Source organism: Miniopterus natalensis, chromosome 12, assembly GCF_054644295.1.
Source record: "Miniopterus natalensis isolate mMinNat1 chromosome 12, mMinNat1.hap1, whole genome shotgun sequence".
NCBI classification, from domain to species: domain Eukaryota; kingdom Metazoa; phylum Chordata; class Mammalia; order Chiroptera; family Miniopteridae; genus Miniopterus; species Miniopterus natalensis.
Window position 1 is genome coordinate 40,027,365 of NC_142092.1, and position 24,675 is coordinate 40,052,039.

Genomic DNA, 24,675 nt, shown 5'->3' on the forward strand with positions numbered 1-24,675 from the left:
TTTTTAGGCTCCTGAATTAGGAATCACCATCATCATAATTATAATAATCACTTTCATAGCATTCACTATGTGTCAGGAACTCATCTAAATACTGTACATATATGAAGTCACTGGATCCTTGCAATAACCCTAACACTGTTGAAGAAAGTACTGTTATTGTCCCTACTTTACAACTAAATACACTGAGGCCCTGAAGAGCCCCAAGGTCAAGTAGTGAGAAAGCAGCAGGCCTGGGGGTCTGAATCCTCTTTAGAGTTCTAAGCACTTTTTGCTAAAACTGCTAATGGGAAGTTAACAGCCCAGGAGGGGTGCTCAGACCTCTTTAGGCCTCAATTCCCTCACCTGCAGATGTTCAATAATAATTCAGCCCTGGAATTTTCTGCCATGAGATACTCGGCTCAGAGGCAAGAATGTCCCCGCCACAACTCGATCTTCAGGCGCAGGGCTGTGAAACAAGCACTGAGCTCGGGACCTTAGGACCTGAGTTCAAAGGCCTTCCCCTCCCTGCACGCAGCCCATCTGCTCCGCAGTTTCTTTCTTGTTTTTAATCTTCATCCAAGGACATGCTGGGGGGAGGGAGGGGGGTGTCGGTTGCCTTCTGTATGCACCCCGACCAGGGCTGGAACCCACAACCCAGGTAGTGCTCTGACTGGACCTCGAACCGGCAGCCCTTCAGTGGGTGGGGCCATGCTCCAACCAACCGAGCCACTCGGCCCTGCTCTCCAGTTTCAAACAGACTGATTGGCTTTCATGGCAAGAACAGCAAGATCCACTTTTCTTTCAAGTGTTCCTTTATATCAAGAAGTGTTTTCTGAAGAAACCGCTCTCTCAACTTTCTGTTAAGGAATCAGCTCTCCAAGTTCTGCTTTAATGTGGCCAAGCACACAGGAGTCTACACAAGCTGGTGGGATTGAAACCGATGGGCAGCCACAGTTAGCAGGGGCCTCGGGCTGGCATTAGGCATTATGAAGCTTCTCCTCCGGTAACATCAGTTACGGCCTAACAATGCTGAGGGGTGTTCTGAGTCCCTCGTGACTCTGGATAACCCACTCTGATGACAGCCAACTGGAATGAGAGACCCATCCCAGGGAATCCTTTTAACCCTGGCCAGTGATGTGCAGACACCGATAAAATGAGGGTGTGTGCTGTCCCAGATACAGAGAGCGAGCTCAGTCTTTGTTCCTTGAAACCCACTGGAGTGACACCCTATATCGAACAGCTAAGCAACTGCTCTAAGAACAAATCTGTCAAACCACAAAGAAAGGGGGCGAGCTGCTGGGGAGAAGAAACAGGAATTGCAAACAGCACTCGGCGTTCATAAAGCTCTATATCCCAGGAGGGCAGAAGGTTTGATGGGGATGCACGGGTTTCTTATCTACTGAGGCTATGATACTCTACAGAAGAACACAGATTAATAATTCCAACAAGGATGATCTGTTCTTGGTGTGAAAGATAAGCCGGACCTAATAGGGATTGCGTCCTTGGTTAATGGAATAGCTACAAGCACTAGTTTCTCCTCATGATGTGCATACTGACTGGTTAATGGGACTGAATAATTAGCAAAATGATTGGCACAATTTGAGACATTTCAGGTGTTAGAATTTAACTTATGGTCTGGAATATTAAGAATTCTGTGTTAACTTTAGTGCTTAAAGTGATACATATCATTCCACAAGATTAGGTTTAACATGTATCTTTCATTTTTTAAAAGGCAGTCTCTCGATGGGAGGAGATAAAGGAAGACCGTATCGATTAATGAACACAAATCCATTGTCTAATAACGAGTAGAATGGTTTTTACCCAGTTAGGTGCTGGTTCACCTCTAATGTGCTCAGTGCCTGGAGGATCTGTGGAAAGGCAGGTAAACACTTCCCATCCCAAGACCCAAAAAAATACAATCTCAATCGAAACCAGAGACTAGAGCCTGCCAGACTCAAAAGGACAGGGAGCTTATTATCAGTATCAACAAAAGGCCTTTGTCAGAAAAGTCCTCCTCCCCGGGTGTGTTTATTACCATCTTTCCCTTTGGAAAGAGCTCTACTTCTGTGTGAGCAAGCATCTGAAATTCCAGCCTGTGAATCATGTAGCCAGGCGGCTCAGACCACCCTAACCTCCAGCGCCACCATCTCAGGAGCTTCTCTTGTTCTATAAGTCCCACCGCAAGACTCAGGCAAGACCTCCCTACTCGGGGGGGAGGAACTAAACAGCACAGAAATTCTGGCCATTTTAGAGGATATGAATTAAAACAAAAGATTACATATGTTTGGTATCTGTGCCAAAGGAACTCTTACTGAGCAAGGTTAATTTGGAAATTGAATCACAAAGCAAAGATAGAACTTTTAAGATTTTTCTTTCTTAGGTTATGAAAAATAAAACACTGCTTTACCCAGTTGGCCCATAGTTTTTATATTTAAAACCATAGTTGTTTTTTGGGGGGTGGGGTGGGGTGAGGAGTGAGTCTATCCATTACTCCAGTTCAATGGGCAGCTCTAAGATGAGATGAGAGGGAAGCACCTGCATATGAACAGTGCATGTTAGAAACTTAGTTTAATGGACACATAACCTGGGCGCAAGCTCTTTTAAGTTAGATTCTGTCTCTTCCTGTTTACTAAGTTGACAGCCTATGGCGGGGGCGTGGGGGCACTGAGAGGATGGGGAGAAATGGGGCACACATTAAACATAAGTTTGGGCTGCCATGGCTTCAGCGATTAGTTTCTGACCAACCTCACTGGGCATGGCAGCCTGGTGCGATTGTGGAAGTGAGGCAGGAAATGATCAACATGCTGCAAATTAATCAGTAGGAACGTGTTTAATGTCATTTTTTAAAATGAGAAGTCAAACTAAGAGGCATCAGGTGACACTAAGTTTGACAGAGAATAAAAGATATATTCTCCTTTTAAGTACTGTGTCCCAGAGCACAGGTGAGCACTAAGGGTGTCCACAGCTCTCTGGCTGTAGGCAAAAATCATTCTAACCACTGATCTCTCAGTTTAGTGTGCACTGGGCAGGGCTAGCTACATAATTTACAAGGCATTGTGTAAAATAAAAATGTAGAGCCCTTATTAAAAAATAATTAAGGTGGCGGCATCAAAGGATAGTTAAACCAAAAGTGGGGCCCGTGTAGCTGCATGAGATTGCATGCCTGTGAAACCGGCCCCGTTAGTGGAAGACTGTACATGTTAAAACATACAAATTGGGTAGAATTTGTGGCTGTAGCTGATTTTGATAATTACTTTTATCTTAAATTAAGTCACAGAAAGGAAGAAGAAAAAAAAAGACTGCCTGCCTTCACACTCCCTAACCGAAATGAAACAAAAACCCAACCGAGAGGTTGGGAGCAACCACTTCCCACCTGCTGCCGCGTGGTGCTCCACCCTCACCGACCCTCCCAGTGCGCAGGTGGAGCCCAGCTCCAGGCGGACTACCTGCCCACTGGCGCCGTCCTTTCCCAGTGACGAGGGTTGTGCAGTGTGAACCTGGAACCTTTCTAAACTGGAATCCACATCAACAAATACATTTTAGATTGTATTTAGTACACACACATATACATAATATAGTGGGGACAAAAGTTTCATAAAATAATAATTCCAACTGACTGTGATTCCCTTTGATATTTTCTGTTCAATTTTATTTAAATCTGTTCTATTTCATTTTTTAAAGATGCTGTTCACGACCTACCACATGGAATTCAAAATCCAATAATGGTTCCAACTCATTGACGGGTTGAAACCCGCAATTTGAAAACAACATTACAGTGGCTACTGTTTTTCTCTGCCAGGTGTGCTCTCCTCCCTGACCCCCAGTCTTCTGGAAACCCAAGCTGTATCTGACTACTAGGTCAATGTTAACTTATACGGAGACAGTCAACACAGTACATTCCTGTCCCTAAGTTTTTTAATTTGAAGTTGGAGTGGAAACTCCCTTATCTCTTGGGTTGCTATGCTGGGATGATGTGATTCAAGGTTTAAAGAGAGATGCCCAATCCAATCCCTGGTTCAAGCAGCCCCTGAGAGAGCTTCCTGGTTGCATGAGCCACTCTGTGCTTGAGCTGGTTTGTGAGAATTTTTGTCTTTTCGACCACAAAGTCATGAGTAATATAAACACTATGATAAATAAAACATGTAAGCAGATAACAAATATGTTATGAATATGAGAGTTGTATTTAAAAGCCATATTGATTTCTTCAGTTCCTTTCTCTGCACTTTAAAACCTTTTTCTTCTGTTATTCCAAAAAGAATTTTCTTAACCTAAGGCTTCTCTGTTTTTTAGCATTTGTACAAATAACAGTTTCCCCCACATTTTATCTTATTGAACAAATATCAGTTAAGCCTATTATTCTAGCTGGAAGGCATAAATGTTAAATCAAAGAGTTCTCTTTTAAAGATGATGTTGTTTAGAAATGAAAGTTATCACACCGTTTCTTTCATTATTAAGATTACTGGTACTGTGAACTCTCATTTACTGAATGTCTCTGTGCTCCAATAAGTTTGTATGTTATCTAGTTTAATAATCCTCATAACACTTTGAGACAAATAATGTCGTCATTTTGTACATCAAAAGGGAGGCACAGGGATATTTTGTTCAAGATTACCCGGCTCGAAGTGGGTGGAGATGAGATTGAAACCAGGACTCTCTCTGATTTCCCTGTTGCCTCTTCAGAGACTGCCTTGAAGTTGTACATCACAGTGGCCCAAAGTCCTTCAAAAGAGATCCCTGTTCTCTTATTCTCTTCAAAGGAACAATTCACATTACATGAACTGGCAATTCAAAAAATATATTGCTTTCATTCATTTCTTCATAGACTCATGCATGGAAACATGTTGGAGATATTCCTGTAGCAGATTTAACTGGGGCAGCAGAAGAAACCTAGAGAATGGCAGTTAGTCATGCCCCTGAATCTTTTTTCTTTTTGTATGTTGTTATTGACTTCAGAGAGAGGAAGGGAGAGGGGGAGAGAGAGAGACAGAAACATCAATGATGAGAGTCATCAATTGTCTGCCTCTTGCACACCCCCTACGGGGGATCGAGCCCACAACCCACGCATGACTGGGATTCGAACCGTGACCTCCTGGCTCACAGGTTGACACTCAACCACTGGGCCATGCCAGCCAGGCAATGCCCCTGAATCTTAATCTAACCTCTCTGAAGAAAATGTCATGCAATCTGGACCTCCTATTAAAAAACACTGAGTGTGAAGTCCCATCAAATGTGCTATTTTTTTGAGAGTAACAAAGCCCGAGGCAATGATCTTCAGCTTTATAAAAATGCAGATTCCCCACTAAAAGGCAAACTCTTCTCTTTTTAAAAAAAAAGGGAGAATCAGATGGTATTCAAGAAAGACCCCAGCTAGTTAAATCTGGCTACCGAAGTCCGGATTCCTCTGGCTTTGAGCCCACAGCATTTTCATTTGATCGTCCACAATGTCGAGCTGTCACCTACTTGAGCTACAAGCCTTCTGCATTTGCTCCATCTAAGATGAACAAACAAGGTTGAGATAAAGCCTGACCTCATAAAACTGTTTCCCTTATTTCAATAACTCCTTAATTTGTATTATTTCTACAGGCTGTCTCAGTTTTAAAGACATTTTGAGCAAACTGACAGAAAATGGCTGTTTTCTAATACTGCCAGGATTCTTGACTAGTCACTTTTTACTGATTTATTGCTTGTATCTCCATCCTAGTCTTCTTAAAGCAATGAGGAAAACAGAAAGCAACCTAAAAAGCTTGTTTTTATTTAACTAGATTCTAATTGATAAGCACTTAAAAATATTTCTTAATTTCTAAAATACCTATCATTTCTTTAATGGAAAAAAATAGAAAATAAGTAAAATGAATGAAACATAAAAACAAAATTGCCCTTAATCTAACCATTCAGAAATAATATTAATTATACATCCATATTATTACTTTAGTATTTAAATAGTATTTTATTTTTTAGATATACACTGATTTTTTTTTTAACTAATCTCCTACTGTTGAATAATTTGGCTGTTTTCAATTACTCACAACCATATACAGTGCTATGAGAGACAATCCTCCATGTCTTTGAGACATCTAGCCAATTAAATAATTAGTATAAATCCCTGTACGGGGAATTACTGGATTAAAGAGCACAGGCGCCTTGAAGGACTTCACACATCACCACAGGCCTGGCAGTTACACCAGTTCCCCCCTCCCCTCAGCAGCATATAAGAGCCTCTGTTTCTCTACATCGTTTTTATATTTGATCTTTCCCATCCCGATAGGTAAAGGGCACTTCCACACACCAGGCGTGTTTCTAGGGTTATGGAATGGTCAGATAAGCCTTTAAAATTCGATTGAGAGAAGCACATACACATGAGGAGCAAGGACCTCCAAAAATCCACTCTTCCTCAGAAGTAATAAGATAACTGGCAAAAATTGTAACAACTTTTTCTGAACTTTGAAAGTTACCCAAAGGCTTTCAGCAATCTAAAGAGCAACTCCTTAAGAAAAAGAGCTGAATTTATGTGAGAACAGTGAGTTTTACGGCGTATTGGAATAATGCAACTAGTCTTGAAAACCAACAGCCCCTCAGCCACAGCAGCTGTGGAAATCAGCAGTAATATTAAATGTAAATGAACAAACACTGCAATCAATAGGCAGAGACTGGCAGAATGAATTATAATAAAAAACCATGATTCAACCCGAAAAAAAAATCTCAAAAACAATGCTGAGAAATGAATCAGGGAAGGCTACACAAGGCCTTTAATTGTATCTGTGTCATTTTCTTTCTGTAAAAATAAAGACTTAAAGCAAATATGTCAAAATTTTAAGTTCCCTATAATTTTATACTTTTTCATTTCACTGAAATAGTTTATGAAAACAGAAGTACACAAAATCCACTTCCCTAGCTATTCTCAGTTTTATTCTTACATCAAGTTGTATGTTTAGGCCACAGTATTGGCTCATCACAAACTTTGATATTATGGCACCAACTTACACTGAGCAAAGCTTCAACAGCCCTTATGATATTTGGTTTCTGGAGGGATATTATCATGGATATAACTTACTACCTCCCACAGCATCTCTTTATGAAGCTGCAGGAGTCATTCAGGCTCAGTACCAGGAAAAGCCAATTTGTTTTAAAAACAGGGTGACTCTTGTAACAGACCATGATTACCTCCTTTTACTGGTTGGTAAGAGATGCTTGACTAAATTTTGGACTACCACTAGGAAAGGTACCTGGCTGTGTGACTTACATTTCACTTCTTACTCTTATCCTCCAATCCTTCTGTCCTTTCATCCAAATTTTTGAGGTGATTTATTTTATCCTACTATGTGTGTGCAGTTATGCAAACACACACACACAAACATAACCATAAAGGAAAATTTTGATAGATTTTATTATATTAAAACTTACTACTTCTGTTGATCAAAAGACGCCATTAAGAGAATAATTGGCAAACTACGAAGTGGAAGAAGATGCTTGCAATACATATGATAAAAGGCTGACATCCAAGAATGTAAGGGACTCCTACAAATCAGCAAGAAAAAGATAGATAATCCAAAAGAAAAATAGACAAAGTTGGTAAACCGCAGAGCTAAAATCCCAATCTGAAGTCTTACTGTGTTTTACTTTAAAAAAAAAAAAATATATATATATATATATATATATATATATAGTTTCAGTTATTTGTAATGCTATCACCTGGCAATAATGAGAATCACTGTTTACACCTTGGTCTTGATATAAAAATCTTCCAAATTATTTTCTTTGTGGGAGCTAATAACCCTCCCTATAATAATTCTATATGTGTTACTAGTTGTGATTACAGAAATCAGATTATACTAATCATACTATTTTGTAATCTTTTTCATGTAACATAATTCATCTTTTTAAAAAAACTATTGCATAGATTATACTAATATGGGTTCAATGTCAAGACTTTAAAAGATTTCTGATACACATTCACACAAAAAGTGTCCATATGTGTGTCTGATTCCCACACCCTTACCAGCAGCATTAAGGTATCTAGTTCAAACTCATAAATCGTGATCAGAAAAATTCCTTCTAGTTTCCTTTAAACAATGCAAACAAAGAAATTAAGAAGTAAAATAACGGAGGAAACAGAAATGGTGAGTAATGAAAAAGGTGAGGAAAGGAATTTCAAATAGGAACAAGTGGCTAAATGATCAAAGGAGTAAGGAAATGGAAAAGGGGTTAAATATAAAAAAGTAGGGCGTCTTTCAGGAATATCCTCGCTAATCAGGCCATGAATCTGAGACAAGTATACCAAAGGCTGAGAAGCTAGATGTAGTTTCTGATTTCATAATTTATTAAAAGTCAACAAAGGAGGGTTAGAGTCAGTCTAATTGAGACCGGATTTCTTAACCTAAGCTCTTACTTTTAACTACTACTTAAAAGTTTCCTTTAGCCATTTCCTTTTGGAGTTCAATTTTTTTCTCCTCAATTTTTAGTCAGTTTTCCGCTCAAAGCTGAATTTTATCTGAAAAAAATTCCCAGAGCTCCCTTGGAGTTTTTAGAGCAGAACAAAGTACATGTTTCACACTTTTAAAGAAAATGTTCAAACACTGGTTGCAGTTGAATAATTTCAAAATGGCTTCATTTTGAAACCAAGTAGAGGAGAAATATCCAAAGGAAATGCATCTTTTAGACTATTTGTTTTAAGATAGTTCAAAACCAACTGAGCACTACAGGAACTGCGAATTACTGGTAGAGTCTACTGTTACCTATGAGAATAATCAGAGCTTAGAGGTAGAGGAGAGGTATCTCAATCCCTTTTTGAAAGGGCAGGATTTTCATTCTATTTCCATGCTCCTGGCTACCTTTAACAGCTCCTCTTGTTTTTCCTCTGAGTTCGTCTCTAATTTCTGGGAGACACTGTGAAGGGGGGGAGGGAAAGCTGGTATAGAATGGCAGGGGACAGAGCCCTGAGAGATCCTGACCATGGGTCTTAATCTCTCCACATTGTATCCCTAACGCACACCAGCAAACCTGGATCTAACTTCACAGGGAGGTCAGCTGGTGAGATGCAAATGAGTAATGGTTTAAGCAAGTTTTGAATAGGCATAAAGCTCTTAAGGGATTGTAAATGTCTACTCTCTTCTTTTACTATTTTTGAAAAATATACTGAGCAATTCCAAGAATCAGGTTCGAAGCGTAAAAGGTTATGAGAACAAATATCACCTTAGAATACCAATATCACCAATACCAATATCACCAAGGAATACACCTTGGTTGAAAGGGGGGCCTGGGGTATGAAAAATTCTCTTGATATTTTCTAAAACTAAAACATAGCCAGTCACTGACCAATTCAAAAGTATTAACATAAGTTGGAAGCACACATTCAAAAAAGAAGTGGAGGGGAAAAGAGTCTAAGTCACTGAGATTCGATAAAGCGGTTGGTCCGCAAGGCAGACCCGGGGTCAATGTCTAAGAAAGCATCTTTGTGTTATGCTCAGATATTCACGTAAGAGAAAACCAGGAAAATCAAGACTAGAGGACAGAGTTTGCATACACACTGATAAACTGAAATATGTTATGCGAATGCCTTGCGGTGTGCTCGGGCTTTCAGGGCCACTGAAATGATATATGCATGAGTGATTGCAGCAAAGCAGTTGCTTTGGGCCGATGTGTTATCCCGGGAAGACCAGACTCCAAAGGACTACGCAAGTCAACACAGCTCTGCAACCCCGACTGCTCCAGCCCACTATCAATCATGGACTTCCTTCTTGGGAAGAAGAAACAACAAAAAGAAACGTATTCCCCAAACTCGCGGAGGGCTGAGCATCTAGACAGACAAAAGCAGATCTACATACATTTTGAAAACTGATGCAAACACTTAAAAATATTAAAAGCAAAAGCAATAACCTAAACTACTTCCCATAGCAGCTTTGGCTAGTGGTCTGTAATCCATTTTCTGCAGTTCCCCAGCACAGAAAAGGAAGCTGTCGGTATCCATTTGCAGGTTTTTTTCTCACAATTATATACCAAGGGAGATACAACAAAAGTCTGCTCTCCAATGAAGTGATGAACATCGGATTTTAAAACCAAGAACAAAATTGGGGGTGGGGCAACTTATTTCAGTTTTGTCTAACAAAAACATGAAATTTAAGGAAAGTAGAATTCCTTAGTTCCAAATTTCCTTAATGATTTAAGAAAGTAGAGAGGCAATAACATTTTCATATATTAGTACAACTAAAAAAAATAATAATGTGACTACATCCTGATATTAAAAAATACTTTGACAGTGTTTCCTAATTACCAGCAGTGCCAACAGTGATGATTATAGCTAACATGGATGAAGTAATAAAGAAGCGGTATTTTTCTTATCATGCTTAAGATTATCTGCAATACTACCATCAGGCTTTGAGGTCTGAAAACAAACAACATAGAAATGACTTTTATCTCTGCCCTGGCTGGTGTGGCTCAGTTGGTTGGAGCGTCATCCTATAGACCGGATTCGATTCCCAGTCAGGGCACATGCCCAGGTTGTGGGTTTGAACCCCAGTTAGGGCACATGCAGGAGGCAACCAATTGATGTTTCTTTCTCTCTCTCTCTCTCAAATCAATTAAAAAATGACTTTTATCTCATAGAATTATAAGTTAGGCTTTTAAAATATTCACAAGTGATCAGGGAGTCCTAATGAAAATATAATAGATTTATTATTTAAATTGTAGCATAATAAATCACCACAGGAATCAAAGAAACTACAAAAATATTTTTTAGATGTACATAGTGCCTATACATGGAAGTTACTGTGGAAAATGTAATTATGATATCTGATCATCAAAACAGTGTCATCTTATTCTAATTAATATAAAATAATATACTATTTTACACAGAAACCTGATCTCTATAAGCAACATCTGGTGAGGAAATGGATGAACTAGAATTAGCTGATGAGCTGCCTAAGAAATTTACTTTCTGTTCTGTTTTGAAAATTTTAAATTGGTAAAATGATTAGCATTAAACCACAACATATATTTCTTTATAGTTACAATGCATTTATCTCATATGCAATATGTACTGATAAACACATTTTTTCCTCTAGCTATAATGTAAACAGTGACTTAAGAAATGAGATTGTGTTTCTTACATCTTACAAAAGTATATCTCTTTTACGAGGTCTCTTAGGGCAAAGTTGATTTTTGTTTTTTTCATTTCTGTATCTCTTTAGATTCCCTGGTACCCAGCAAATAGTAGACAAGCCCTCAAAATATTTTTTGTCTTGATTCAATATTTAACAACATCAGAAATATGCAGTATGTTCAAAATACAACCAAGGATTATGGAACAACAGACCAACGCAGATATAGATAAACATAGAAATGCCTACAGTAGTCCCCCCCTTATCTGCAGGAAACATGTTCTAAGATGGGTGCCTGAAACTGTGCATAGCCCCAAACCCTATACAGACTATGCTTTTTCCTATACACACATACCTATGACAAAGTTTAATTTATAAATTAGGCACAGTAAGAGATAAACAGTAACTAAAATAAAATAGAAAAATTATAGCAATACTGCAAAAAAAATCATGTGAATGTGGACTCCCTTATAAAGTAGAAAAGTTTCACCTTTTCACTTATAAAAAGCACTGTATTGCTTCTCTTTGGCATATAAGAACTGCCAGCATCACCACTCCTGTGCTCTGGGGCCATTATTAAGAAGAAAAAGGTTACTTCAACACAGACACTGCAATGCTTTGACAGTCGACCTAATAACTGAGGTAGCTGGCTACTTAGTGATTAAGGGACAGCGAGCATCTACAGCGTGGATACTCGGGACAAGGGGATGAGTCATGTCCCAGGTGGGACGGTGCAGGATTTCATCAAGCCCTCAGAATGGTGCACAATTGATGTGTGGCTCAGTGGTTGAGCCCTGACCTCTGAACCAGGCGGTCACAGCGAGATTTCCGGTCAGGGCACATGCCCATGTTTCGGGCTCCATCAATGGCCTCTCTCATCACTGATGTTTCTCTCTCTCTCTCCCTTTCCCTACCTTGCTCTGAAGTCAATAAAAACATTTTTTTAAAAACCTTAAAAAAACAACAAAACTTATGCATTGTTTATTGAGTTGTTTATTTCTGGAATTTTCCATTAGACATCTTTGGATCTCAATTAACTGCAAGTAACTGAAACCACAGAAAGTGAAACCGTGGAAACGGGGGGACTATTGTATAGAGATATCACAGCTAAAATTCTAGTGGCAATTGATTAACTTAAATTTTGATAACATTTTCAGGCGATTTCCATTACAGCTACAGAAGGCAACTGGCTGATAAACCTCATTCTTAAAAAGAAGTTGTTTTGATTGGTTCAAAAGCTCATATACTTGCACCCAGGAAAGATTCTGAAATGCATGAATTGGTAATTCTCAGCTCTATATGAAATAACGGTTCCTGAATTCTTTATCAATCCTACATACAAAAGAAATGCTATGGAGGATTAGATGGGCACATTAATGGAGACATTAACACTTACAGAAAATAAAATACTTAAAAGGACAAAGAAGCCAGAATTCTTGTATACCTAACAGATGTACAACATTAGAAGTATATTTTAATATGCCAGATCTTATTTTAATCAGCTATTGGAGATATCTTCACGTCCTTCTCTTTATTTTCTACCCTATTAGAAGGATATTTAATACTCACTATTGGCGTGTCAGTCTGCAATCTTTGCCTCTAACCGGGTATATCAATGGCATCTTCTCCATTCCTCCAACACACACACTGAATTCCGGCTCAAAGTCAGTTTTCTATGCCCTTTAATTGTACTCTATAATCAACTCTGACTCATCAGCAGCCTTTATTATCCTCAAAATCCATATTTATACCTGTTAAATTTTCATGTACTGGGGAGGAGCTTACATTACTGAATCAGTTCTCCAGACAGGCATACCAAGGACACTCACTGCCCAGTAGAGACGAAATTATGCAACAAGAGCCTATAGAATTCTGTACGCAGAAGGCCGCATCACCAAGACCCTTCGGGCTCCACAGCGGACCGACTTAGAGACCAGCTGCAACATCACTCACATTTGCTGAGAGAGGCTTTGAGTTTTGAGTTCTCTTTGGGACACACCCACCACACAAACAATGATTTAGACAAAATGAAAACAAAACCAAACAGGCTGACTCACTCCAACTCTCCCGACTCCCGCCTGCAAGAAGAAGGCTACAATATGAACTGATGATTAGCCTAACATTTCGGTGTTATTTTCATTTTCAGAGCCTCTGCATTGTGTGAAAAGTATCAAATGGGGTCTAATTAGAGCTGATCATACAGACCTGCTCAGACATCTGACAAAAGAGCTTACCTTTCTGAGTGTACCTTGTGTACCACTGGGTGACTTTCCATTATTTTAAAAATCCCAAATAGTCAAGAAAGCAATGAAGTCAGTTTATTCCATACCCCACACTCTATCTACTTCCTAGTGTTTATCTGTATCAGATAATAAAATGATAACCCACTGCCTGTTCAATAGGCACTCACCTCGTTGTCCGATTCCACGAGAACTTGATCATATTCACTAAGCGCTACTAGAAACATGATAGAGGTGACGTTTTCAAAGCAGTGTATCCATTTTCTTCTCTCTGACCTTTGGCCCCCTACATCCACCATTCTGCAAGGTTAACAATATTCATATTAATAGCATATAAAGAAAAAATCAATATAAATATAGCTTTACTTACAAACTTGGGAAAACTACTCTCTAAAGAGGATGGTCATCCAAGTCAATTCAATGAATACTTACTGAACATCTAATAATTTTCTGTCACCTAACAATCAAAGTCAAGATATTCTGGGTAATAAATCATTGTGGTTATCAGAAAGCTACCAGATGTGTATGAAAATTATAACTTAGTAAAAATAATCCTGTGCCTAGCCAAGCAAAATGGTGTTTTACTCAAACACTGAAGAGTAAACAAAATGAGTTTTATTTATATTAAGCTCTAATGGCAAATACTGACTTCAGTTTATCTTCCTATAAAATGAGAATGAAGATCCTCATATATTTCTCAAGGATGCTAGAAATGACTGCAAATACATTTAAAAACTGGAAGATGCTATACATTTCAATATAGGTGTGTGTAATGCTTCAATTAGATCAAAACACAACTCCCCTGGACCTTTATCAGTAGGGTAAGCATATGGGGTTTTCTTCCAATACTGGCAATAATTTGGGACAGGTCCAGGCATACTGGGTAACAGTGCGATTAGCCTTATGCATAAAACAACTTGCTAACCTGCCATAAATATATGCTACAAGAGGCCATCATTTAAACTATTTCAAGGATTTGTTTTTAACACTTCAATTCTTTGTTGAGTTACTGTTCAGGAACCAACACTGACATCAATTAATTTGAGTGATAATATATATATGAGAATACCTAGCAGTACTTGGCAATGGATCCAAGTTTCTTCAAACTGTTGTTCCATATCTCAACAAAAATGTGCACAATGTTTGCAGGGTAAAATACTTTCAGAGAATGAGGGTTTTAGGTACAAAAGTTGGAGAGTATGGCTCTGTATGCATCTGTTGAAGACTGCAGTTGTTTCTGGTGTTCTCCTGCCTCTAAGCTTTAAATCTAAACTAAGAAATCAAGGCTCTTCCGGTGACTGATTCTAAACGTTTTCTAAGGCATGGAAGAGGTATCTGAGGGGCAAAACAATGGACCCAGGGAGACTTACAAATATGGGCATCAAAACTGGAATTCTTAGGTCTTTAGAAAAATTAAAATGCTAGCTCTTGCCTGATGTTCAGTGAACAGTATGCTACTCTGTTACATGAAATCCTGTCACACTAATCTCTACAACATGCTTTTGATGGCAGAAAATTATTTTTCTAAGTCACTATTTATAAAACAATAAGGATTTGAAAATCTCCATGAAATGCTATATGTTTTCTGAAAATATTCTGTAATATGGTTATAAGAGGAATGAAATTTTGGTGTCTCAAATTAAAGATCTCTAAATGCTATGAACTCAAAATTTAAGTAATCCAGAATGTCGAAGCTATAAGGAACCTTGGTGATCATTTAATGCAACTGTTATACATGTGAAAAAAACTGAGGCAGAATTATTTCCAAAATGTTGCACAGTTTTAGATATGTCTATTAGAGAAAATACAGCAGCTCGATGTGACCACAGATTCAGAGGCTGATTAGAATAAAACACAGAGTGCCTTGGCAGGGAACGACAGAGGGCCAGCTCAGCAGAGTCTCGTGGCAGACTCACACAGTGAGAGTGACACCCTCCTACTTCACAACCCTGTATTGTATGTAGTTTTCTTCAATGCGATGGGCTCTACCAAGGAACTCAACTCTGCACTCAAAGACATATTCACATGTCTTCATTTCTCAAAGCACCCTGTGGTTTGTATTCTAACTAAAAGGACAACTGAGTGATGGTGTAGTAAGAGATTAAATTAAAATAATCAGTATTATTTTTCCCTCATCCTAAAAAAAAAAATGACATCTTAAAAAATACTTCTGCTGAAGTATTACTCAGAACAGCAGCAGTGAGGAAGTAATACTTTCACTCTATTTTCCTATGTAAATTTAGATTACTCAACCCATATTCAAAATCATGTATTTTGAAAAATTTCAAGCAACTTATCTTAGGAATACAAAGCATCCCATAGTTTTATTGCTACTGAAAAACTGTGCATTGGTAGCAGAGGGCGTGGAGGAAACAGTGACCTGAAAGCTTCTGCCAACATATAATTTCTATTATTAACAGGGTCATATACAAATCTAGTAATATATCCATTGTCTTCATAGGTAAAATGATTCCCAAAAAATTATAATCAGGACTAATGTTTGAGTAACTAATTTTATTCAGCCAATCAGCAAACTAAGATTTCATTGATTTCCTGGTGATTTAATCTGACATGAGAAACCTGCCCATATATCTTTCCTCGGCTTCTTCTTTCAGGCACACATGATTTCATTTTGTATATCTACTGATAATAATTGGTACACAGGTGATAATGTTTTAAAGCCTACACATGATTTTAATATTTACAGAGGTCATCAAATATTCTCAAGGCATAAGAGTTTAGAAGTGGGTTGTATGGACTCAGTTACTACCTGAAAATGACACTTTGTAAGTCAAAGGGGTATTCGATGATCCCTGTGGTGGGGACTCGAACTCTAAGCACATCTTGTTGCGTAGGCAGGTAGGCAGGGTCGGCAACACGGTCCAAGTCGTTAAGATAGCTAGAGGGGGGAGACACAATGAGAACGTCAGTGACACCATCGCACCGCGCCTGCCTGTGGAAAGAGAAGGGCGAAAATGGATCACGAGAGAGAAGCGGATAGGAAGGAAGATCAGAAAGTGGCAGAGAAGTCTGGGAACTCGAAAGAGTCAAGTCAACCTGCCCTTGGTCAGAGCAAGGTGACCCCTCTATGGACGATCTGGCCCACTGTATTTCTCATTTGTTCTCTTAAAATCAGTTAGAACCCACACAAGAGAAAAAGGGGGAGAAGAAAAGTAATCAGACAAGTCTCTTACTCTCTACTTGCTTAGCAGGTCTGGAGGGTAAAACAGGAGTTTAAAGCATAGTTTTTGAATTATTTATACAAATAAAGTTTGTATAAATAAACAGATAAGAGTTACATATAAGGTCAGAATGCTTTTTTATTTTTTGGCCTTTTGCAGAACATCAGTTTCTTCCTGGCATGTATCTCCTTAATGCCCTAAGGGGGGACACAGAATATCATGTCCTAAATTCTGTCCAAAGTCTAAGTCATTCATGACTGAGGTGAAGCCACGAGATTTCTAGCTACTGAGGTAACAATGTCTAAGGTCAGATATTCCCAGTGTTTAGGGTCACCACACCTAAACTTTAAATTTATCAGCTTATATTATATTTTTCTATTCCTTTGGAGAAAAAAACCGCACATTTTATTTTGAAATAATTTTAGACTCCTAAGACATTGCAAAAATATTAGAGAGAAATCCCCTATACCCTCAGTTACCCCAATGGTAATGTCTTATTAACTATGGTACATTATCAAAACTAGGAGACTGACATTGATCTAGTACTATTAGCTAAACCACAGACCTTATTTAGATTTCGCCAGTTTACACACACACACACACACACACACACACACACACACACACACACTGAGGACATATAGTTGTATGAAATGTTATCACATATAGAGATTCGTGCAATTACCACCACAATCAGGATACAAATTTGTTCTGTTACCACAAAGAAACTGCCCTGTGCTCCCCATCCCAACCCTAACCCCTGGCAACACATGTTCTCCATCAGTATAACTTTGGCATTTAAATAATATTATATTCCATTCACTTTTCATTCTCTCAAAGAGCAAAAAATAATTTGCAACCCTGAGAATGACAAAATTTGATATAATTGATGACAAACAGGTGAAAGTGACTGTCCTACATGGGACCCTCACCATTCAAAGAGGCACAACGACCCCCTGGCCCTGGGGAGCATGGAGCACAGACGCGGACGCAGCTACAACGTGTAGGCGCAAAGTACTTGCCTTGTGAGTAAGGCTTAAGGAAGCGATGGAGCCACTAACAGGACCGAAAAGGGTCAGAGCTGCACAACCTTTATGCCCACAAATAAGAGACAGTGAGTTCTGAGACACAGTATAACAGGGAATGTCTCGTGCAGAGCATGCTATAACCCATCAAGCACAAACATTCCGTCAATGTGACCGAAGGTAAGGGCTTTGTCTTGTCCATTGTTATTCTTGCCTTAGTACCTACCTGGCAAATAGCAGTCAATGAATATTTGTTGGTTAGATGGGTGGATGGGTTTCCTATGCTGAGGTTTAGTTTTAGCACTATTTAAATACCATCCGCACTAGTGTTATTTCCATTTAATAATGACATTATTAAATTTGAAATTGGGTGTTGGAAAAAAGTTACATTAAGTCTCTTAGATTCATGGGATCATAAAATAGTAGAGCTAAGTCTGACTTTAACGAAGAAAAAAAAATCACTGCCTTTTTAGAAGTCTATCAATCCTTTAAGACAAAAATGTATCTGCCTAGAAATTCCTACACCAAAGCAACTAATTAGTATTCCAGTGGCCTTATCCCAAACACATCAATGACACTCTAGCTGGCAATTAGCTCTCTACTGACTGATCAGAACCAAACTTTAATTATTAAAAAAATTCACTGGAGGGTAAAAAGAGGGAGGGAGAATATGGGCATGAGTGGCAGGAAGGAAATATAAAGATGTACTGGGCCTCAAACTTTAGTCAATATCTTGGCATAGTCTTGGAGTTGTCTGATGGGGTTAACAAGTCCATGTTCCAGGAGTTGGTCTGTACCTCATCTTACAGATGAACCAGCTCACCACACATGAATGCAAAATCAACTGGCTACTCTGTATAGACAGATTTTCCTGATTTATCAGCTCCTTGATTTGAAAAACTTAAAATGAATGTACATTTTGAAACCTACAAGATCACTATTTAACTACTATATACAAAAATTTAATTCAGAGAACTTCTAATTTACATTGGCAAGCTTGCTCAGAAATACGCTGCCCAATAAACTGTTTCTACTCAACCCAATACACAGGAGGTCAGAACAGAGGGTGGCTAATTCCTGTCATGTTCCTGTGGTGAAGAAAGATGCTGGCCTTCTGTTCTCAAAGATGAACTAGGCAGACTACTCATGGCCACTCCATTTCTAAACATGTATTTGCACAGGAGAATTTAAAGAACTAGCAAGTGCAGTGGGAAAATACCTGTCACTCTGCTCGGTAGGATCCTGGCTAGTCTCTCTCTAATTTCGAGTGAACCGAGCTCCCTGAAAAGCATGCTCAGGTAAGAAAAACAGGGCATACACCTGTGCTTGGAAAACTACTTGCAAGGAGGTAGCGGCTGCCCCACAAATAGTCAGTGGTGTCTCCCTGTGAACTGGGCATTGCTGAGACATCAGCTGAGTATCAGAAGCATCTAGTTCTGGCAACAGTATTTTCTTCCTCTTCACCTTTTGCTCCTCTGCAGTATCAGTACAGTTCATGAAGAGTAACAGCAGCACAACATAATGACCTTCTACTGAGTGCTTGCTGCCTGCCAGGCTCTGTTCTGTCTGTTCCTTGCCGGGTCTGAACATATGTTATGGCAAGGAAAGGGCCCTTAAAGACGCTCCGTACACTCCCAGGTCACTTGACAATGAACCGCAGCTCTTTCTTGACATTCTTTTTGCTTTGCCGCAGTTGGGTGGTGGAAAGGCTCACTCTACCTGGAGTAAAAAGGTTAATTTAGTTTAACAACAAAAACTGAAAGGAACTGTATCAAGCCCTGCTAGCTGCAACATGCGCTATCTAGAACCAAACAAACACCCCAAACAAGGCAAGACAAACAAAACAAAACAAAACAACGAACCCTCTGAACAAAAGATATGAACTATTTTCTCCTAGAGGAAGGTCTGAGCAGCTCAGAAGCTACATGAAGGTTGTTGAAGATAATTTGTGAAGCAGTTAAACCTGCAGGCAAAGAAGAGCAGCATTTTTCACTGCCCAGGAGGGCCGGTGTGGAGAGCTTCTGCCCATGTAAGGCCCAACCCCGTGTGCCCCTCGCTCTGGCTGACCCCAGCACTCTCTGCATGTCACATTTGCTTAGGGGGAAAAGCCACTTATTCGCTTAGGGACGGAGTTCTGGCACGGTAAGACCAGAGCATCCTCGTTTGTTGATTCTGGTCACATTGTGAGAAAAGGGAATGGAATCATCTCTTAACTGAATTGTACTTTCCATTGAAGCATCTCATATTCTGAGGGAAAACATTGGTGAAATATTGGGGGGATGGGTTCAGGTTGGATTATTCCGTTCATTTAACCTTTAACAAAAAAACACCAAGGTCTGAACAAATTTATAGTGCAGAGTAAAATCAGAAAGTTAATTATAGCTATAATTTGTTTTGTAGAAATGAGTCTGAGTGGCTGCTGAGGTCATTCTTGGGGTGTTGCTATGGTGACAGGCACAAGGTACATTTCCAAGGCAATGTATGTTTAACAAGTGGCTGGCCGCAGCTCTCTCCTGCTGTCAGGGAGACAGCTCCCGTGGTATACATAAGGCTCATTTAACTGTCCAGGAGACAAGACACAGCTAGGACTGTGCTAAAAAATGGAAGGTTTAGTGGATTAAACTCACTCTAATCCATTCATGGGGATTTAATGACTTGCCATTGCTTTGAGTCATTAATAATAGATATCTTTATAACTGATTAGGAAAAAAACTCATTATTTTTCTACATGTTTGCCCAGTTAGGGCTCTCATGCTCCATGGGGTGAGGGACCATGACTACCACTGTCCATGCTGGTCACCAACCCTTAGCCGAGGGCCTGGAACACTGCAGGTGCTCAACCTGTGACCCTAATTAAAACTATTTTATGGAAAATGCTGTAGTCATTAGAAAGGTGGTTATACCTTTCAGAAGAAAACCAAGGGGTAGGGAGGGTGTTTGTCAGCTACTCACGTAATCACCTCTCTGGGCTCTTATTGGCCTGTATTACATAAGAACTGAATTCTGAATTAAACTGCCTCTGATGGATGTAAAGACAACACAGAGAGGAAAAGCAGCCTTTGTTTAACTTCATTTACTAGCTATGCTTCCTGCTCTTCTTTAGGCCCTGGCCACAAAATGATCTAATTTGTATGTCTGTTTTATGCCTCTTACTAACAAGCTTTCAGACCCGGGGTTCACTTTAAGCCAGGCCGAACGAGGGAGGTAGTGGTACCTAATTAACAGACAATTCTGACACAATCTCTGTAGTGAAAGAAACAGGTTTCTGATGGTTTTCAGTGAAAAGCAAAGCAACAAAGAGACTCGTGTAGTAAAATTTCAGCAGTTCCTTTCCGACCATGAGAACAATGCAGGGTCACCTGGAACTCAACAGCATGTTTTGACCATGACATTCTGGTAGATGCTAAGGGTATAAAGATTCCCTGGCCTGTGATCCCTGCCTGCAAAAAGTTTACCAACTTGTGGGAAGAAAGGGGTTTAATGAAGAGGAGAAATGGTGGGGTTTTATGGGGATGAAATGAACATTTGTATATTTTGGACAGAGTCATTTTCTGGGAACCTGTTTGAATCGATCGCCATCTAATCCTTGGTATCTACAAAACATCTTTCTGTAGCGTGATGGATTTGCATGACTTAAGGAAATCAAGTACATTCGTTTATAATTACACCTCATAACTGCTGACTTCTTTATATGTTTAACTTCAAGATCATCTCTGGCTGCAGAAAAAATTTAAAAATTCAGAAATGGGATATAATCCATAACTTTAAATGACTAAAAATATACGAGGAGCTTAAACATCACTATAACAATATACTCAAATCAAATTAAATGGGGCATTTTCTCCCTAGAATATGTTTTTAAAAGACATGCCAATTGTTCCTTCGTTTTGATAATAGTTTGTCAATAACATTTTTTTTAATTAACCTTCAAATTTAACTTACACTTCAATTTGACATGTAATGAAAACTTATTTTTTAAAATTTTAATTAGAAAAACCCCACCACCTATGACTAGAAGGGTAATTGAAATCTAAACCAAGAATAACAAAGAAATTAAAAATTCAAGTTTTTTTTGTTTTTTTTTTAATGAAGGCAACATAAATAAAAGTCAGAGATAATTTGCCAAATAATCTATATCACAGTACCGCTGGGGTTGAAAAAATGAAAGTTACAGACCGGCAACCCTCAGCAATTGTATCAAAAGGGGGAAAGTACCTGTGAGTGGTAAATGGAATAGAAATCTCTGACATTTAGTATAAATCCAACCAAGCATAGTAAGATAATGAAAATAGCATCTTGGGGCATTCATGCAGCTTGCTATGGGGAATTTATTGGGTTCTTCAACTCCTATGTAAGGGTCTCCTATCAAGAGGTGATATTTTTAACAGATATGCAGTTCAAGTCAGATATTAAGATGAAGTTCTGGCACAGAAAAAGACTCTGGGTAGAATTGCACATTTTTAATTATTAAAAAGAAGGTTAGAAAAACTAGGTCGACTTCATTAAAAAAATTAAGAGGACCTCATTGTAACAGGAACAGTCTTGGGGGATTTGAAAGATAGATCATGCTATGAGATCTTATTTGACACTGTCAAAAGCGGTGGTGGAAGCTAAGGAGAAACCAGAAACACAGGTATTGAACAGTTGCTATGTGAACATAGGATTCAAAGGAAAAAAGTAGTATTTTCAAAGTGAACTTTAGAAAAAATGGAGTTAAAGTAACAGGTCTGCAAAATTGCCATCCTGAGGGAAGAATCAGGTACAGATTTTGGTACCAAGTCCCTCCCTTATCTGGCAAATCCTACTGCTGAAATGAGCCTGCCTGGTAACCTGGTTAGGCTGATTAGCTGCACAGGATTACTCATAACACAAACACTTCCGTCTCCCGAAGAGCTCATTCTGTGGAGGGCAATTCAACTTTCCTCTCCAACGTCTGGCACACCATGATTAGCGTTCAAGGAGGTGCAGCATTTGTTACAGGTATTCTGTTCTTAAGAAGTTATTTTCAATACAAAACTCCAGGTTTAAAACAAAGATCGCCCAGTGGTAGCAGGTATGTGACAATACCACAGTTCATGAAAATTACTCATGGGACAATATTCTGTGGGATAAAAGAGAAGTCTAAGAGATCAAGAATTTTAATTTTCCTTTGCCAAAGAACTGAGCTAATCTAGAAAACCCAGAGTTTAAAAACTAAATTAAGTATCTCATAAGAAGATCCTATCACTGCATTTGGTAACTAGTTTCATACCTTATGAATCTTATATACGGATAGTTGATCCAAACATCTACAATAGACCACTAGTATCAAATGGGGAATGGGCTGAACAACTAAGTGTCAGGTGGACACCAGGGCCAGGACCAGGCATAGGTCAGATTCTTAGGTCTGTTGCTCAAACAAATAAATTGGCTTTGTAATGAAAAACAAAATAAACAACAGTAACATGAGAGAGAACAAGATAGATAAATGGATAGATAGATGGATGGATGGAGAATGAATAGATAAATAGACAGATAAGGGAAAGGAGGAAGGGGGAAAGAGGCTTTTTCAATTTGCCTATTTGGCTCAGTTAATTTATTCATCTTTCTATGATAACTTTCAAAGCTGTTGAATAATTTTGATACTATTTTTATATTTCTAAAACATCAAAAACAATACCAAAGACTGCTTTTTATTCTAGCCTGCCTGTCTTGAAATGTAATGATATTGCTTAACTCAGTCAATTTACACATATTTATTGAAAATCTGTTATAAGCTAAATTCTAAAGCACTTGTGTGTGTTGGGGGTTGGTACAGGGAGTTGGTACAAAATACTTATATATATTCTTTGCCTTTGGGATATCAGGCTACCTGGGAAACAAAGATAGCACAGATGAGTCAATTAAGAAATAATTAAGTACCAAATTGTGAGCTGCTAACTATGAATGCAATAAGAAGGGAGAGATGATTATGAACTGTAGTCACTAGAGAACAGTGTGGAGAAGAAGTGGGGGATGAGTTATTCCATGCAGACAAGAACAGAAGAGAGAGATGAGAAGAAATTTTAGCAAAGACAAAATTTACTTAGTCTGTTACTACTTACTCATTTGACAACTTTCACTGAAGGCCTATATGGAAAGCTAGGCACTGTGCTTACAACTGAGTGGGAACCACAAAATTAAAAAAAAAGGATACGAATCCTGTCCTCAAGGAGCTTATATTCAATAGAAATAAAACGCTATAAATAACCATACTATAATGCAAATGCCATGTGGGCCATAACAGAGGTTCCAGTGATTGTAGCCAGGATAGGCCATGAGCAAAAGGTTGCTGTTTAAAGCAGATCTCTCGCGGTCATGTGACCTTAACTTGGACACTGATTCAGTAAAATCAGAAGTTTCATTTTGACAAGAATGATGAGATCTGAGGAGCTGGTCATGCTAACTAACTTTATTAAACTAATTACAGGTCAACATTCCATTCATAACTTTAAATCAAGAAGCCATAGCGATCATGAAGAAGAGCATCAGGGTTGGCCAATCAGAGTCCAAAGGCTTCGTGGTAGACCGGGAGTAAGAATAAAGGAAACTGAATGACCTTCAGGGTTACATGAAGATAACAAGGTTCCTGGGCTCATCTGTGATCACAGGTGGGGCTGTCTTCTAGTCAGTTCTAGTTCTATTAGGCCCCTTAACAAAAAGCCTGTCAGGCCTCACTTTTGGTTCAGGTGATTAAATCTTATCATATTTTCCTTAACCAGCTGCCACAGGCATGATAATCAGTCGAAAGCCAAGACACGAGATGTGATCCTTGCTCTTAGGGCCAAATCAACTCAATGAACATTTCTGGTCATTTATACCATAGTTAGTACCAAACATTCTTTGCATGACATTTAGAGGTACTGACAGGGAATACAATCTAGAGCTTTCTGATACTCACTTCCTATCAAAAGTTTTGTTGTGCAAAGCAATATTTATGAAGTACTGCCGAAGTAAAGCAGGCCACCCACTTTCTCAGTATTCTAAAATTTATCTCTGAGTTAACTCAGAGAATGAGGCCTAAGCTAGGTTCTATCTAAATGATGGAAGAAGAAGCACAGTACTAGTTGTCCGTCAATATTCAATCTTCTACAGAAGAGCTCACAATTTTTAAAGATCAGATAGAAAATATTCTAGG

The 24,675-nt window shown here is 38.8% G+C and overlaps 1 protein-coding gene across 1 annotated transcript in view; it reads right to left on the bottom strand.

The window, feature by feature from the left end:
- LOC107544926 (guanine nucleotide-binding protein G(q) subunit alpha) overlaps positions 1 to 24,675 on the bottom strand; it is a 245,076-nt gene that overhangs the window by 41,306 nt on the left and 179,095 nt on the right. Inside the window, exons 4-5 of the mRNA XM_087822712.1 lie at positions 16,083 to 16,211; positions 13,483 to 13,612 (exon numbers count right to left, since the gene is read on the bottom strand). Coding sequence (XP_087678838.1) covers positions 13,483 to 13,612; positions 16,083 to 16,211 — 259 coding nt within the window. The remainder of the gene's footprint in view (positions 1 to 13,482; positions 13,613 to 16,082; positions 16,212 to 24,675) is intronic.